Source organism: Myripristis murdjan, chromosome 16 (genome assembly GCF_902150065.1).
Source record: "Myripristis murdjan chromosome 16, fMyrMur1.1, whole genome shotgun sequence".
NCBI classification, from domain to species: domain Eukaryota; kingdom Metazoa; phylum Chordata; class Actinopteri; order Holocentriformes; family Holocentridae; genus Myripristis; species Myripristis murdjan.
In genome coordinates, this window is record NC_043995.1 from 1,423,671 (window position 1) to 1,441,955 (window position 18,285).

Genomic DNA, 18,285 nt, shown 5'->3' on the forward strand with positions numbered 1-18,285 from the left:
AGTGAGACAAAAAAAAATTGGATTAAGCAATTTATTGCAAACAACCATTAAACTGAAACAGGCTGTAGTCTTAAACTTTTGATCAGCTGAACAAGCTGATCAAAAGTTTAAGACTACAGCCTTTAAAAGGCCAAATCTTCGCAAAAATGTGGATTCAGTGTCATTTTCTGTCAGGTATCCACACTGTCATGACCTCCTGATGGCAAAGGATACAAGGATACAAGGAAGTTTATTTGTAATTATACAACAGGTTGTATAGTGAAATTAAAATGTGGTTCCCTCTTGATTGATTAATTGATTGATTGTGTAGAAAATAGAATTATTAAGCCTGGAGGAGTTCAGATGGTGCATTTAGTAGTCTCACAGCCTGAGGGAAGAAGCTGCTCTGTAGTCTGGTGGTACGGCAGTGAATACTTCTGTATCTTTTGCCTAACGGCAGCAGGGTGAACAGGCTGTGGCTGGGGTGGCTGTTGTCTTTTAGGATCCTTTTGGCTCTGCGCAGGCACCTCACCTCCCCGATATCACTGATGCTTGGTAGATGGGTGCCAATGATGTTTTGGGCAGTTTTAATCACTCGTTGCAGTCTTCCTGTCCCGGGCCGTGCACATCCCATGCCAGTTTGTGATGTTTCCAGTCAGGCAAAAAAGCTTTCTTGTTAATCACCTCAAAAATTCGTTTCAGCATGCTTGATGCTAGTGTTTCCAGGAGGCTAGTGGGAATGTTGCTCCAAGTGGTGAAGATGACTTCACGGAGGGCATCCACTGTCTGGAACTGGTGTCCATTTTTGTAAACTTCCCTTGCCATCCAACCCCAAATGTTCTCAGTTGGATTTAGATCAGGGGAACATGCAGGATGGTTCAAAAGAGTGATGTTATTTCTCTGGAAGAAGTCCTTTGTCAGGCGGGCATTGTGAACTGCAGCGTTGTCCTGTTGAAAAACCCAGTCATTACCACACAGACGATGGCCTTCAGTCATGAGGGATGCCCCCTGCAACATCTCCACATAGCCAGCTGCTGTTTGACGCCTCTGCACAACCTGAAGCTCCATTGTTCCATTGAAGGAAAAAGCCCCCCAGATCATGATGGAGCCCCCTCCACTGTGACGTGTAGAAAACATCTCAGGTGGGATCTCCTTGTCATGCCAGTAACGTTGGAAGCCATCAGGACCATCAAGGTTAAATTTTTTCTCATCAGAGAATAAAACTTTCTTCCACCTTTCAATGTCCCATGTTTGGTGCTCTCGTGCAAACTCCAAACGGGCAATTTTGTGCCGTTGAAGGAGACGAGGCCTTTGAAGACGTTTTTTGTTCTTAAAACCCTTCTCTCACAGATGCCGTCTGATGGTTATGGGACTGCAGTTGGCACCAGTGACAAGCTTAATTTGGGCCAAGGATCCCATGTCTGACATTCCATGTCTTGACGGACAGCCAATTGGACCCTCAGGATCTTTTAAGAAGTTTAAAATGACTGTCTTACTGCGTCCAACCTCAGCAGCAATGGCCCGCTGCGAGAGGCCTTGCTTATGCAGCTCAACAATCCGACTGCGTTCAAGGAGAAAAAGCTTTTTTGCCTTTGCCATCAGGAGGTCATGACAGTGTGGATACCTGACAGAAAATGACACTGAATCCACATTTTTGCCAAGATTTGGGCTTTTAAAGGCTGTGGTCTTAAACTTTTGATCAGCTGATGAACAGCCTATTTCAGTTTAATGGTTGTTTTCTCAAAAATGTTTTTTGTTTTTTTGTTTCACTCCCATTTCTTCTTTTTGCATTTTGAAGCTTTTACTTAGAACCTTCTTAAGATCCAACAGTGCAAAATGTAAATTCTTGCAATTTCTCAACTGGTCTTAAAATTTTGATCAGGAGTGTAGTACAGTATGTTGCAGAAATAAATCTATGTTCTCTTGAACAAAATGTTACAGGGAGGCTGATAATCTTGCATTTTTATTCCTTGATGCTGTACAGTTAAGTGTTGTTCCAGACTAATTTCCTTGCATGTACTGAAGAGGCGATTACTTGAACAATAGCTTGGAAAAATCAGATTAGGGTACAATGAGGAGATGGCAGCATAATGAGGAGAGCCTTGGGTGAACTGATATGCAGAAACATACTGTGTAAATGACACAAAACAAGGAGGGGGTATTGTACACCTACCAAGTCAGACTTAACAGACTTAACATATTTTACATTCAACATTCAATGCAAATGCATGCTTATTTTTGCAGTGTTGGTTGTACTTTCTGTGAATGGTGTTGGTCAATGGTGGCATGACTGCTAGATGCTCATCAGGATGGGGTAATGGTCAACTCACCACTTTGTCAACTCTCCTGCTGAATCTGCTACCTGGTGGGCTGGACAAGGTTTTCAGATGTATACATTGGAGTAACATCAAGGAGAAGGTGGAGGGGATAAACACCCACTGTGGTCCCGACCATCTAGACAAGCAGGACTCAGTCTTTACATCCATCTTGGTGTCAGCTGGGGCACCAAGTTAGGCATGGAGAGATTAAAGACTGACTGCGACCGGCTGGCTGCGACCACAGTTGCATGGGTCTTGTCTGCTGGGCATTCTGCTGGCCAGTGTACAGGTGTTGATTGTTAGCTGGGCAACATCTGTGCCCGCATTGGCTTCCAGCAGGGTATCAGGAGCTCTCTTACGTTTCTTAAGCTGTCTTACGTTTTGCCAAGACTTGGCTGGGTCCTGGAATACCAGATAGCCCCATCTGGCAACCCTACCTAAAGTATATTCACACAAGGCTAGTAGAATCATTTAAGATCCCCACCACCTGTATAATGACTTTTCTTCCCCGCCTCTGCTAGAAAGAAGGTACTGGATACACCAGGCGAGGACTGAGAGGCTAAGGAAGAGCATCTACCTCAGGCGACTAGGATCCTAAATGTTTCCTCTGCCTAAGAGTCAGAGCTCCCACCCCTCCCCTCCTATCATACACATATACTATTTATTATTATTACTTTTCCTATCCTATTTAAACTCTTTGATGCATAAATTGAAGGACCTGGTGGGACTGCATTTCACTGTGATTATACCTTATATGATTACATATGACAAATAAACATCATTTATTGATTGATTGATTGACTGATTGATAATTTTTAAAATTATCATTAATGCCTATGAAAAGTCTAAACCCACCAATGCATTTGAGGTGAGGTTTTTCTCACCTCATGGAAGCAATAGGCTTGCACAGTTTACAAAAATGGATTACAGCTCAGTGGTGTCCTGTTAGCTCAGTGGGTTAAGGAGAATACCATGTAAACAGAAGGTCCTGAATTTGAATCCAGCATTGGGCCTTTGTTATGTGTCACCCCCCTCTCTGCTCATCTTTCCTGCCATGTATGCATAGTGAATGAAAAGTCATAGTGATTGACTAAAAATTCTTACAGCATGGTAGTGTGGATATAACATCACTTACACAGTTATGCATTAAATATGGGAACTGTCAAGAAGTAATTTGAGAAGCTACAAACTAGAAACTGATTCCTAGGAAATGCTTCAGTGCATGTTCGGTGCATGGGTAACTGATTGGTTAATCTGATTAATCATTTTTGCCAAAAGTACTGATTAAGTATAATATGTGTTAAAATTTTTGAATACTCCTTGAAATTCAAATGAAAAGTTAGCTAAATGCAGAGGCACGAGGCACCTAGCTCAGGGGAGCTATCATGCTGAATGCCCAGGACCTATGAGCTGTCCCAATGTATAGATGACATCTTAAAACATGGCATCTGGTTCATTAGACATCAGTACAATGACTGGCTCTCTCTTTCGCTCTCCTCAGGGCTCGTTCCAGCTCAGTCATCATAGGCAGAGGGCCCTCATACTTGTTGGTCTTGATCGCTCTCAGCTTGTCCTGGTAGTCCTTTGGCAAGCCATTCTGCTCTGCTCCCATCACAATGACCTGCAGCAGTGGAATAAACAAATCAGATTTACATTTCAAAAGGGGAAAGTATCCTACCTCGATATGATGTGGCAAATGCCACTCAATTCTCATGAGTTTAATTTCAAAATGCCTAGGGAGTTGACAACAATTCTTTTACTCTACCATCTCCCAAAATATGAGCATTTTCCACAAAAAAATATTTTTTATGTTTTTTTTTTTTTGTGTGTATATTTGATATGAAAACACTAGATTCAAGACAGGTATTTAAAAGTGATAACATTTATTCTATGGGTTATTAGTCTTGGCATGAACCTGAGATGTTTTATCTTTCCTCAGACTCATCCTTAGTAAAGAGGTGTGCCCTCTCATTTGAAACTTCATAGTCCCTCTTTAACATAATAAAACAGCTTTTTGTGTTCTTGTACTTAAGTATTGTTAGTCAGTAATTTTGCCCACTTACTGTTGTGTTAATTTTCACTGACAAATTTTACATTTCAAATTATTGAACAGAGTTAAAATGTGTAGTCTCTCAGTAGGCATTACATAATCAACAACTTGACAAATTGCATCAAATCTGATAGTTTTAAGCATCACTCTGTAACATGGCTCTATTGGCTTTATCACTCATCTAATTGCTTCAGTAGACTGAAACTCAGTGCACATGCCCAGCCAACTGGATGAACCTACACCAATCTATGGCACACCACCCTATATTATATGAATGCACCTACATTCTGTCTTCAGTGACTGACAATTGCCAGTGGTGGCCTCTAGGAATGAATTTTAATTTTATATGAAACTGATACTTGTTAAAATTGTAACAATACAGATACTGACAATTTCTTAAATGGGTATGTGATTGTTCAAAACAATAAAATGGCACAAATCACACAAACAGTGCCACTTGGATATGTTTTCCTTCTTTGAAAACTCTCCTGCAACGCCTTTTGGCCAGAGGGTGGTGAAACTTGATTCTCTGGGCATCTTCTTGTTTTTGCTCCACTTCTTTGTAAAAATTTGGGTTGTGTGGTATTTGAATATTTTTTTTATCCACTGGTGTAAAATCACACCACATCACATGAGATTCCCAAGTCATGTGATATAGGCCAGTTTAGGGCTGTTTATTGGCAAAAAAACTCACATAAAACTGCAGAAAAAATGTGTGAATGAAGCAACCACATGTTGTATTTATATAATTTTATGATTAAATTTGCAAGCAGCAATGAAGGGGCCCTCACCTCCAACACATGTCAGAGGGGGCAGCAGCCGTGGTTTCACTCATTGTTAACCCAAATATAGACCAAACACTTTAAATTTCATGTAAAGATACACATTTTCATGAATTGTGTGTAGGAGTTAAATATCACTTCCTGTGTCCACACTGAGGTGCTAGAAAACATGCAATGAATGTACATTGTCACTGCATATCAAATGTAGATCACACACATTAAATTTCCATAAAATCAAGGGAGGTTTGTAGCATAAAGTTTCACTTCCTATTCCTAGTAGGTGGTGCTCCACAAGTGGGTCATTAATGTAACAATACTTTTAGTGGAGGTTGGCTGAGATGCATATGCAGTTTCACCAAGAAGATAAATACCACTTCCTGTGTCCACTACGTGGCACTAGAGAACACCCATTAATTAAATGTCATTTTTTTGTATATGTACATTACACCATGTAAATTTCATGCAAAGCTGATGATGTTTGGCATAGAGGGCTGACTTCCTGTTGTCTCCAGGTGGTAGTATGGGTGTGTAGATGTGTTCAGACTGTGACTCTTATCCAGCATGGGAAGTCTGAGACAAATAGGACGTTGCATATTTGAATTACAACAAGTACCTATTTCATGGCGAAAACAAAAAAACAAACAAAAACGACAACAACAACAACAACAAAAAAAATCACCATGCTGTCATGAACATGCTGTTCCACAAAACCTAAAAGCTTCATAATTTGGCATGACAAAGGTCAGATGTCACGCAGAAAATTTGAAGGTATGGTTATGGTTAAATCTCCAGCGGGAGTTAGTTAAAGTATGACCCCTGTAAATACCAAAAAATACATGAAAATATTTGTGTATTTTAAAAATTTCAAAATAATTTCCTGTTGGTTTTAGGTCAGGACACCAATAGACTTAAGAGTTGGGATGTTACATGTGCATACCAAATTTCATATATGTCACTGATTCTTGGGAATTTGGATAAAACAGGTTTTAATTTTGGAAAAAAAAAAAAATTGTTAAATTACAAAATCTGAAGGTATATCATTATAGGCCAAGGTCTTGGCTGTTCAGCATTGTACTGGTGCAATCTCCTCATTTTGCATTTTTTTCATAAAATAGGCATTTTCCCAGTTATTAGGCTACTTTGTTTTTGTCATCACCGTCACCGTAATGTTTTTGTTTTTATTTGAAAAACATATTTTTGTATTAAAAGAGACTAATACTTAAATAATTCAACAGCACCAAAGAAACATATTGTAAGCATATTCATTTAAAACAAATAACTGCCTCTGACGGTGGTGACACTAATCTGATGGTGGTGACAGTGGCCTCATTACAACATACAATTCCAAAATTTATACCACTCAAGTCAATGGCTTCTTGCTTAACAACTTTATTTAACTATTTGGTACAAAAAATAACAATCCTGAGCCCTCTTCTAAGCATTTTTCAGACTTCAGTCATCACCGTCACACAGAAAACCTGACGGTGGTGACGTCTGACGGTGGAGACAAAAACCTGCTCTTTCACATGATAAGCATGAGTTGTTCACATTAGCCAGCTTGTTTTCACCCTGTTGCTACCTGCATCAGACCTCTTCTTAAAAAGTATACATTTATTCCGTACTCTTTCATGTGGTAAATATATTATTCAGTGAAATTATTACTTTTTGTTGTTTTAATCAAGTTGAAATGATTATCTCCTATCCGAGGACAACTAGTTTTGTAGGCCATGGGCCAACATATAATCATTAAATTAATAAAAATTAAAAATAAATCTATGAAAGAACCTTACAAATGTGCAAAGGACCCCCTGATTATGCCCACACACACACACACAAAATAACTTCCTGTTTCATAACGAAACATCAGAATTCACCAAATAACTGTTAGATGAAAACTCGCAATTTTCACAATAAAGCAGCACAAAGGTCATAAGCGTTTTCTGACCACATTTAATCTAGGTGTGGTCAAATTACTAGGAGGTAAAAGCATTGATACTGTGGGAATATCTGCCCATCCCTAACTGTTTTGTCATTCCACTTGTGAAGTGTGTGCCATCATTTCTCAGAGTGGCCACCACTGTTGAGCCCCACCTGCAGCGCTCTGACTGCATTGGCACCAGGCATTCCTCTCTGGGCAGGGATGGAGCCATTTCCACTACGACAGCTTTCCCAAGCCTGTCCTGTCCCTAGCTGAACAACAATTAATGCTGCCCCTCATGATGACAGTTTCCACCATTCCCATTCCTTCCTTTGATGAGACAGTTTTTCCACCATCATGAGAACAACTGCACATATAGTTAGTCTACAACTTCCATCTCCAGCCTCCAAGTTCCAGCTAGTCACAGATGTTTTCCGAAACCCCTGTCATTGGTGTCTGCTCTTCTTTCTGCACAAGAAAGAAACATGATCAGCTGGTTGGCGGTCTTTCTGAGACACCACTGTCCATCGGTCTGACCAGCTACTGCTGAGAGTAGTGGGTAAGAAAGTGGAGCTTGCCTACAAGTTTGCCACTGGTCAGGCTGGTTTCTCAGGCATCCTTACCAGCTCTGCACAAAGGTGGAGAGCGGCAGAGCTTTTCCAAAACAGGCACAAGTCACTGTTGCACTCAAGCAATATGCAGACTTTGTTGAAGGCAGGCCACTCAGCATTTGTTGATATATTATTAATTTGTTGGAAGTCATCCATGAACCATAATTAATTATGAACAAATCATTTCAAAGTTTTATTAAATAATTTGCGTAGTTTGTTAATACAATAATCTGTGAATGCACATGGTTTACAAATTATTTACGGATGGAGACCGTGGACAATATACTTAAATTGTGGCTTATAAAAAGCTAGTCTAGCTAGCTATTATCTGCTGTAGCACTACCACTGTGTCACCATGCAGTGGCACTCCAGCCCCCTGGTCAGTTTATGGGGCGGCACAGTGGCAGTGCTCTGACAGAAAGTAGTTTCATCATTTTGGAAACCAGCTAAGAATACAGAAAATGAAAGCAAACAAATGTTTTGATTTTGGCCTTGAAAACATTTTTTCAGCTTTGTATTGCTGCTCAAAGTTTTGCTGTTTTTGTTATGTATCTATTTCATGCATTTTGGAGAAGTTTACCTAAAAAAAAAACTCTTGCTCTTGTGACAGGGAAGGATTTAATGCACCAAACTTGGTGTATAATTAGTGTAAGTGTAATGTATTTATCATTTACAGATATGTGGCATATCATTTTCAGTGTTGTTTACCTGTTGCAAACTAATCTATAAATGTATAAATAAACAATTTACTGGTCAGTTATGAAGCCTTTTGCAAACCTTAAGGTGTAAACTTCTCACCATTTACAAATGTGGGGCATTCCATTTTTAATGTTCTTCACCTATGTATAACTAAATGATTGGTGCTCCACATGTGTTGCCAACAACCTAATCAAAGTAATGTCAATTTTAGATAACTTTTTGACAAAGACACGTCAAAATGCAATATGCTTGTTTCTTAAAGATCCCCTCCACCCGAAACTGTGTTTTACTCATGTTTATGTCCCCTAAAATATATGATCTTCACTCTACTGACTTATCACTAGACAGGTTTTTTCTCAGGCCACCACTGAAGAGAAAGGTGTCTGCACACTTCCCTAAAATTTGACATTCAAATGTACCCCTTGCCAGCTAGATTTGGTACATAATAAATCCAAAAACCAATCCTGTCAACTGATAGGGTGGTGCTTTACATATTACTAGCACAAGCCCTACCATTCAAGGTTTTTATTTTCAAAAAATCAACAACACAACCAAACACAAAATGGCTGCTTCATATGAACAATATTAATGTAAGATTCACTTATTTATTTATTTATTTTTTCAACGTTAGATTGTCAACTATGGTGTTGCTTAGGAACTTCCAGGTTCTGTGTACACCGAACTTTTCCACATCACTTTTATTTTCAAAAAAATCAACAAAACCAACTCAAAATGACTGCTTCACATGAACAGTATTATTCAGTCTCTTAGTTATACTACTGGTGTAGTAGACTAGTTGTAGACTATTTGCATATTTATAGATCTGTCCATACTCAATGAAGACAGAAGTGTAGAGTTATATCTAAGCCATTTTAAAGAATCAAATGCAAATACAGTGAGGTGAAACATCAAGCAGATAAGGCAATGCAGAGTTTTTCTGTTTTCTTTTGGACAGGTATAGGAGTCGGTAAGCTTAGCAAGTTGCAAGTGTTCTGACAACTGTTTTCACAGGGTGGAGTTTCCTGTCTTAATCAGTCACGAAGGAGGAACTTTAGAAGTTGTAAGTTGTATTTGTACAGTAAGCCACAATTAAAATATAATAATTGTAATCCACTGTCATGATCTTCAGTTGTGCTGTGTTGTGTTTCCCTGTATTTTTTCCATTCTCCTGTGTTTCCTGTGCTCCCCTGTCTGTCTCTGTCTCTCTGACTACGTTTACATGCACACCATATTCCGATTCAGGTCAATATTCCGGTTAAGGTAACTGCACTGCGGCAACTGGAATATTCAATTTACATGTTACTTGGCATGTTCCTGTGTTTCGGCGTATTCCACTCTCTTACGTAATGCGACACTCAGCTGCAGGGGGCAGCAGTACGCGTATAGGCGTCTGGTCTGCCGAAAATACAGAAGAAGAAGTCTTCTTCTTCTTCTGTCGCTATTTGTATATTTTCTCCTATCGATATCCTCCATGATATTTAAGTCTTTGATCAGCTGAAGGCAGACTGCAGTCTCCTGGCTCTTGCTGCTTTTCGCCATGCTGTAGTGTGCGCCGTGTCATTTTCCCCGCTAGCAGTAACCATAGCAACAAAGACGCCCCAGAATTCCTTGCGAATCAAGCATGCGCAGTCGTGATTGAATATTCCAGTTCGGGGCATTTTCTGACTAAGGTGTTTACATGCCTCAATATTCCGGTTGGAACAGGCAGATGCCATGGGTCTTATTCGGAATTCTCTCCAACCGGAATATGACCTTACTCGGGTTCGGTGCATGTTTACATGTCACGTGCAAACCAGAATATTCCGAATATTCCGAATAATACCGGAATATGGTGTGCATGTAAATGTACTCTCTCAGTGTGTGTGTGTGTGTGTGTGTGTGTGTGTGTGTGTGAGTCTGTCTTGTGGGCATGGCGATCCATCAGCTCCTGGTTGTTGATCAGCCAACAAACCAGTCTATCAACTCATCTACCCAGCAGTATCTCCCCCGATTCTTCAGGCACTTGGCAGATTGTTGCCTCAGCTGGTGTGGTAGTTAACATTGACCTCTTGCCACTGGAATTATGCATACTAAGTCTAACTTGTGTTTGCCTTGGATTTAGTTATAAATCCTCTTTCCTTGTGCCCAGGATCATTTGGCTGCCTGCCCGCAACTCTGCCCGTTTTGTCAGCCTGTGTCCACAACTTCACTCAGCCTGTCTCGCCTGCTGCAAACCTTCCTCCATCATCAGCCTTCACCAGCCAAGATTCACCCACTCATCTGCCTACAAAAATGCCAATAAACTTTCTCTATCTCAACAACTTCAGCATTTGGGTCAGTCCTACTGATCACAACATCCATGAATCATTTGTGAATTGTTTATCTACATAAGTAATTCCACTTGTACAATGTGCGTAATAAAGTGAAACACATACTGAGAGAAGAATAAACAGCTAAACTACATTAAACAGCTAATTTCATTAGTAATTCCAAAAGAATTTGACAATACCATTGGCTGCTGACTCTTTCCTGAGGTTTGCTCAGCACATAGCCCATAGTCTGGAACAGGGGAGATAAGCCTGGCAGAACTGCACTCTACTCTTCCTATTTACAAATGTGTATAAATGAATTGCTAATGATAAGTTTATCATTAACTTATGGATGTTAAATGACTTACCACAGATCATTATGGTTGCATTGTATGGTAAGTGTTTCACTGGGGGTGCAGCTCTGCTTTACCACACTCCACACAGACCTTCTTTGTCAGAATCCAGACAGATGGCCATCATGGAGATGAACCAGCAAAGGCAGCCAGGAAAAGAAGTTTTACAATTAACCAGAAGAACAGAACACCTCAGCTGAGCAAACGGCACCTACTGTATATCTGGAGGTGCAACTCTGCTGTGCCACACTCCACACTGCAGCTGAGCAATAAAACAATAACTAATTATCACTATATATTTTTCTTCAACATAAAAACCAAAAATGTTCAATAAAATGTCAATACATTTCAACAGAGACCAAAGGAGATTAACATAACAAGCTTTCTGGTTTCTTCACATTTCAGTCAAAGACAAAAGCACTGTGACATATCAATTATATTGAGACAATCACTGATATCAACTGATATGGTCAGTTTTAGTGTAATAAAATTTTTGTCCATACTGCCCAGCCCTACTCCACACAAAGCCTCTCTATCAGAATCCAGACACACTGTCATGGGGGAGATGATCCAGCAGGTACAGCAGTTTTCACTGTAATGTGCCTGTCACCCCATGTTGGCAGCACACCCTGTGGTCACACTGGGGTAGCTTCATGTGAGATGCCTGAAGAGGACACCAGGTGACTATTACCCCAATAGCTGGAGCTCACCCAGCCTTTTGGCCTGTCCCCAGATATTGGTAGAGAGGACACCACTAAGTAGAGTTACCTCGTGTTGGCATTCAAAGTTAGGGCAGAACTGGTCTTGTGATATCAGTGGATGGTGTATGGCCTCCAGATGAAAATTGCCACATGGACCACAAGGCCCGTTTCCACCTCAGGAACTTAGGCGTAATTTTAAGGGGCCGGGGCCGTTGTTGCCTGTCTCTACCGCCGGAACCACCCCAGAAGGACAGCATTCCGGAACTTTTACAGGGGCTAAACAAGTCCCTGCCTCGGAGTAGGTATTCAGAATGGCCCTGAAAAACTGCCAATGTCAACAGCCTTATACAGTCCTTCATATACATCCACAAGTGAAAACATGTATGTTTCCATGTATATACTGTACATAGGATTCATATGACACACATCTGGTGGCAGCTGCAGTGCAGCCAGAGCCTCAAGCAGATGCACCCAGTGGATACTGAGGGTTATTCAGTAGAATAAGAATGGAGGAGATATGTATGGTGGCATTTTGGTCTCCTTGTCCACTTGTTAGATATGGTTGGAAGTGTGAGTTTTTTTCTAGGCTGTGTTGCCTGTGTTGTAGAATCAAGAGACTAATGGTGATGTTATGCTTGGAGATGCACTTGTCAAACACTAATGGTCAGAGAACTAGGTTTGTTCCTGCACTGCTGCTCAAGAAAATTGACTGTGCCAACTGGCCATCTCCACTGGACCAAAAGCCTGCAGACTGGCACTGACTAGCCTTGATGGCCAAATTATATCATATGATATGAGCAATATTGTTGCATTTGCCTCACTTATTGGCCACAGACACTGGAGGGATAGCAACTCTCTGATTTCTAAGAGGCCACTCACACTGGCAAGTTTGATCCGCGCCCAAGCACGATTGCCCCTAAAATCCGGATTCTTTGACCAGTGTGATCGCTCCGTATCGTGCTTGAATACAGCACACTTCCCCCGCTCTGGCACGGTTGGAGGGGGTGTGCTTCAGCGCGGTACGGGTGCATACATGAGCACATGCACGGTCACGCACACAGTGCGCGGACGTAAATCATGCAACTTTCCCCCTGCCTCTGTAAAATTGTTTAATGTGCGCAGCGCGATTACCGGCGAATGGCCGCGTTGCGCAATCAACAATCAACCATATTGTCTGTGTCATTGTCCGTTGTGCTGCTGCAACCGCGTATAAACAAAAGTCGGTTTATAATGAAAGTACAGCAGTCTGTGTGCGGAGATCCGGCAGACCTGGTGCTGGCCGGCACCGCGTCGGCACCGGCCGGCACTGGCCACAGCACTGCACAGTGTGCGGCCACCCGGCCACCCGGTCTGCTGGATCTGACAGGTGCCGCTCCGGCTGTCAGTTGGACCTTTCTGAAGAAGGAGGAAGTTACCTCCGAAACTGTCAAGGTAAATAAACATCCCATGTCTGATTAAAAGGACCAAAAACGTTTTTTAGTTAAAAGGAAGACATGATGAATGTATTTGAACTACATTGATTTATAATGACGTCGGGCCATGCCTGTTGTCGTATTTCAATGTGATGACGTGCACACCGGGGGCAATCGTGCTTGGGCGCGTTTGGGCTTTAGGTAATGTGAGTGCAGGCCAGCCGGGGACTGGGGAGGGGGGGATTTTGGCTTTAGCACGATATGGGCTCAAACTTGCCAATGTGAGTGGGCCCTAACTCATGGTTAAAAGATCCTTTCCTTACCTTGAAAAATGTAAGCACAGTCTCTAGGGCCTTTCTTTCTTTCTTTCTTTCTTTCTAAACTCTCATTTTTTTGGAAGTGAGCTAGTTTTCTAGACAAAGCTTGTAGACAAAGCTAACAATATGATCAGCACACTATGTTGCACTATATTTTTGCAACATCTAATTTAGTTTCCTCCTTTGGTGTATTTTTCTGCTCTTCCTTGTCAGTTCTACAGTATGTTTTGGCGTTAGTTGTTTTGTACGGCAGAAGGTATATAGTGGGTTTCTATGTGTGGTGGTCCCCAAAACTTGTTTTCATTGTAATGTATGTCCCTAACGGATGACCTAATAAAAATACTGGGACAAAAACAAACTGAAACAGTGATTTGGGGCTCTAAAAATTTGAAATTTGAACTTAAACTTGCTTTAGGCTCATCCTCAAATTAACTAAATGAATGGTTAAGTGTCATGACAGGGCAAAGACAGTACTCATAGAACCAGATTTACCATGTATAACTATCACTCAAACATAAAGATAATAATAACTGTTAATAACTGTTAAGCGCTGATGGGCATAGAATATCACCTCTCTTTTTTGCCCTTTGCTGTTTCTCGCCCTATATAAAAACAGAAACTCAATCTAACCCCAGTTACACTACTTAAAAGTATGTTACTGTGTGGTGCTTTATGAACATCTAGTGGCTGTCACCATCGATGTGTGTAAACAAAGATGTTGGGAGTTAAAAACAAAGTATTACCTAGCATATAGTCAGAGGCAATATTTTTTCTTACAATTCACTTTAGGTTTACACATTGGCTTACAAATGTTTACAGCAGTGTGAAAGTTTAGTAACGCATTTGCTTGTATATGTTCTTGTGCTCAGTATACTGAAAGTCTATATACTGCCACTCAGGTTCACTGATGGCTCTGGTGAGTCCTGCATGTAGAATGCAGATATTCCATTTTTTGCCTCTTTATTCGTGTGTATTACACTCACAAAAGTACTCTCAAAAACATAGTCCCGACTAAAATATGAATGCGTCAGAATAATGCAAAGAGGAGCAAATAAGGAAGCCGTAGTCGTGGTTTTGAATGCTGACTGCTGAATTTTCTCAACACAGTATGACCAATTGAATTAGAAAGTAGATGTGGTTCAGTGAAGACCAGATCTACTGTCACTGTAAAAATGTAAATAACCCTGAAGATTTACCTAAACCATCATTAGGCCTAAGATGTCTAAAAATGGTGACTGTATAAATGAAAGATAAACCACACCTACCAACACACACAATGACAGGCCCAGCATAAAAGAGGGGACAATGCATTAGGCTCAGTGGAGTGTCTCACACTCACAACATACAACAAAGCTGTCGCCACAAAGCCACACCGTCTAAATATACCTGCTATTTTTCTCTCAACACAGTGTTTTATTTGCAGCACTCATATGCAAAAGAACAGTCTGGCATTCTAGCCTAGACACTGTCAGATCTGTAAAAAAAGAAAAAAAAAAAAAACGTGTGATGGCATAGGATGTCCTGATTGTTTTGACCTGTTGGTCACAAAATCAGTCAGTGAGAGTTGAGCAAGAAGTCTGTCCAGATAGTGGAGCAGAAGTGCATATTCCAGATGTTTCAGGGTGGGAAGTGGGTTGGACTGAATAGGCTGAAATGCCCGTGACCTGGTTTACGCTTGTACCCTATTGTGTTCACAATACAAAACCATCTCAGTGCAGGGCAAACACCAGAAAAAACACAACAACTCTTCTGTTTGCCACTACACAGTGCCACAGAGGTTCATTCAAAAGGATTATGTCATCTACAGTGCCATCAGCGGGTGACTGGTGGTCGGTGTTACGTGGTATTACTTTACCCAGTGACATGTTATATACTATAATGCTAATTAATTTCAGAATCAATATGGCAGTTCCTAATCAAATATGTTATTACTTTGTTGGTTCTAAATGCCACATGTCACAAACTATTTTGCACCCCCTTCACTTGATTCCTTTTAATCATATTTGATCATATTCTCTCACTGAGATACTTTGTACAACAGATAATAAAAAAAGTTACTTACTCTGGATGAAACCAATCCCAGAAACTACTTTGATGAAAAATATTTTAAAAATTGGCTTTCTCTGGGTGGATGTATTCCCACTACTTTGATAAGAAATGATAAAAAAGTTTACTTTCTCTGTGTGGATTGCATGTATTTGATGAGAAACTGCAGCAAAGTGGTCTTTCTCTGGGTGGAAATAATTCCAAATACTTTGATGAGAATTCATTTGAGAGTTGATTAATTTTTTGATTATTTATTTGATTAGTTAGTTAGTTAGTTAGTTAGTTAATCTCAGGAATTAGCATCTGGCTGAAATGCATCACCCTTAAAGCTTTTTGTCAGGTACTTGAGCCCAAGAGCAGAAGAGATGTAGAGAAAGCAGTGTTACCTTCAGGTACTGTGGAGATGGTGGGGCATACACACAGCTGTTCATTATATAGGTACGACAGTAGAGCTCCTGGTCTTGTGTCTTCACAGATACCTCCACAGGACTGTATGCACCTAACCTCACATTTTCTTGACTGTACATGTGCACACATGCATGCACACACACACACACACACACACATACACACACACACACATACACACACACACACATACACGCATGCACACGTACACATGTACATGTGCGCGCACGCACACACACACACACACACACACACACAATATGGCATATGTCAGTTTTATGAATAAAACACTCACTCAAATGATCAGAAATAACGCTTGATTACCTGTCTAGGGACTCCAGGTCAGACATATTCATCCTCCACACCACCCCCCACACCTCATCACATGGGCTGTGCTCTACGGTCGCCACACCCCCATGCCACCGGTCACTGGCAAGGCCCTTATGGTTCCCAAACACCAACTTATAGTCCTTAAAAGAAGATGGAATAAAAGAGGGACAGCAAATGTGTGTGTGTGATGTTCATAATGCACAAAGAGAAGGAAGTATGCTCCTCAAACTGGACCCTACCTTGAGGCTACCCACACAGTGTATCATCGCTGAGGGGTTCTTCAGCTGAAGCCTTTCCTTCAGCAGGTTGCTACCATAGGCAAAGTACAGGAAAGTGTGGCTGTTCTCCATGCTGTCATCAGTTCCTTCCGGGAGGAAGATAATTAGGAGGAGGGCAGGTTGAAGTGAGGATGACGGCAAGTTGTCAAGAGAAGGTAAGGAGCAGGAAGAGCAAGAGAGGGTGGGACACAGGAGAGCTGCAATCAGTTGGGTTTGGAAGAGAAGAGGTGTTAGGTTACAGATGAGATCATGGGCCTCAGTGTCATGGAAATGAGATCCTGTGCTCTTCTCTTTTATACCAGAATGCACTGACACACCATTCTTATGCTAATTCACTTCATTGGCTGTGGGCCCCATTCAACCTCACAATACACAGTTTGCCTTATGTGTTGAGCCCACAGCAGTGAGTGGTACAAACACACTGATGCTGCATTCAGGTCTCATGTGAAATGTGGCAGATACAAGCTTCCTTCTTGAAAATATTACTCAGCTTACAGTATGTAAATAATACCAGAAAATATTATTTAAGAACTGTCGATTGACTCCACCTTCCTGAATTGTCATGCTGAATCATCAGCAAGGCAACTGCTGTTAATACAATTCAAGGGCTGGGTTTGCTGTTAAAACAAAGTTATGTTTATTATGTGAGAAAAAGCTTGTCAGGAATCAAGTCTACACAAAACTCCAAACACACCATTGTGGCAGCTCAACAGAGTTTGGTAAAACTTTGGGAAAAATAATCCCAATACTCCCAATATTTACATAAATAAAAATATATACAAAAACAAGACGCATAACTATCAATAGTACCAGAGTTTAGTCTATAAACACAAATAAAAAGAGAATCAAATTATTACACTGTTACCCACACAAATAAAGCTACATTGAATAAATCCTTTATCACACAAATAACACATTCATAAAGAAGAGAACCTGATTATTACAATACTGCACTTCAAACAAAAAACACAAACTAAACTGAACCACTGCCATTTAAACTAGAACAATCTTAACATTTACAGCTATATACATCCAAAAATAAGACTCATGAATATATATAATTTATAATAAAAGAAGTAACAAAGATAATCAGAAACACAAAGTATATAAAATCAAATAAAAGAATAAAATCATTGCACAACATTTTATTTATTTATTTATTTATTTATTTTAATTAATGATTTAGCACAAACCAGAAAAAACTCTAAGATGCTACTCACATTAGCCCATTCGTACTGTGCCCAAGCACGTTTGACCCCAAAGTCCGGATTATTTGACTAGTGTGAGCGCTCCGCTCCGTGCTTGAGTACGGTACACTTCCTCAGCTCTGGCACGGTTGGAGGAGATGTGCTTCAGCATGGTTAGGTGTTCATGCACGAACACATGCACGGTCACGCACGCAGCACACGAAGTGTGGATATGACGTAAATCATGCGACCGTCCCTTCCGCGTTTCCTCCTGCCTCCACAAAAATCGTTTTATGTGCGCAGCGCGATTTACTGTGAATCGCCGCCTCGCGCAATCAATAATCAACCATGTTCTCTGTGTCATTGTCCGTTGTGCTGCTGCTACCTCGTAAAAACAAAAGTCGATTTATGATGACGTCGAGCCATGCGTGTGTCGTATTTCAACGTGATGACGTACATACCAGAGGCAACCGTGCTTAAGTACAGTTGGGGTTGGGGTAATGTGAGTGCAGGCCAGCGGGGGACTGGGGAGGGGGGGCATTTTTGCTTCAGCACGATACGGAGCAATTGGCCCTAATGTGAGTAGGTCCTAACTCTAACCCCACATA

General features: G+C 40.9%; 1 protein-coding gene across 1 annotated transcript; it reads right to left on the reverse strand.

Moving 5' to 3' along the window:
* Positions 1-2,504: 2,504 nt before the first annotated feature.
* On the reverse strand, positions 2,505-16,592 carry ggctb (gamma-glutamylcyclotransferase b). The gene is made up of 5 exons (XM_030072046.1): positions 16,452-16,592; positions 16,207-16,352; positions 15,861-15,993; positions 3,768-3,918; positions 2,505-2,734 (listed from the first exon to the last, which is right to left on the reverse strand). The coding sequence occupies exons 1-5, from the start codon at positions 16,560-16,562 to the stop codon at positions 2,505-2,507; spliced, it is 771 nt and encodes a 256-aa protein (XP_029927906.1). The 5' UTR covers positions 16,563-16,592.
* Positions 16,593-18,285: the final 1,693 nt, after the last annotated feature.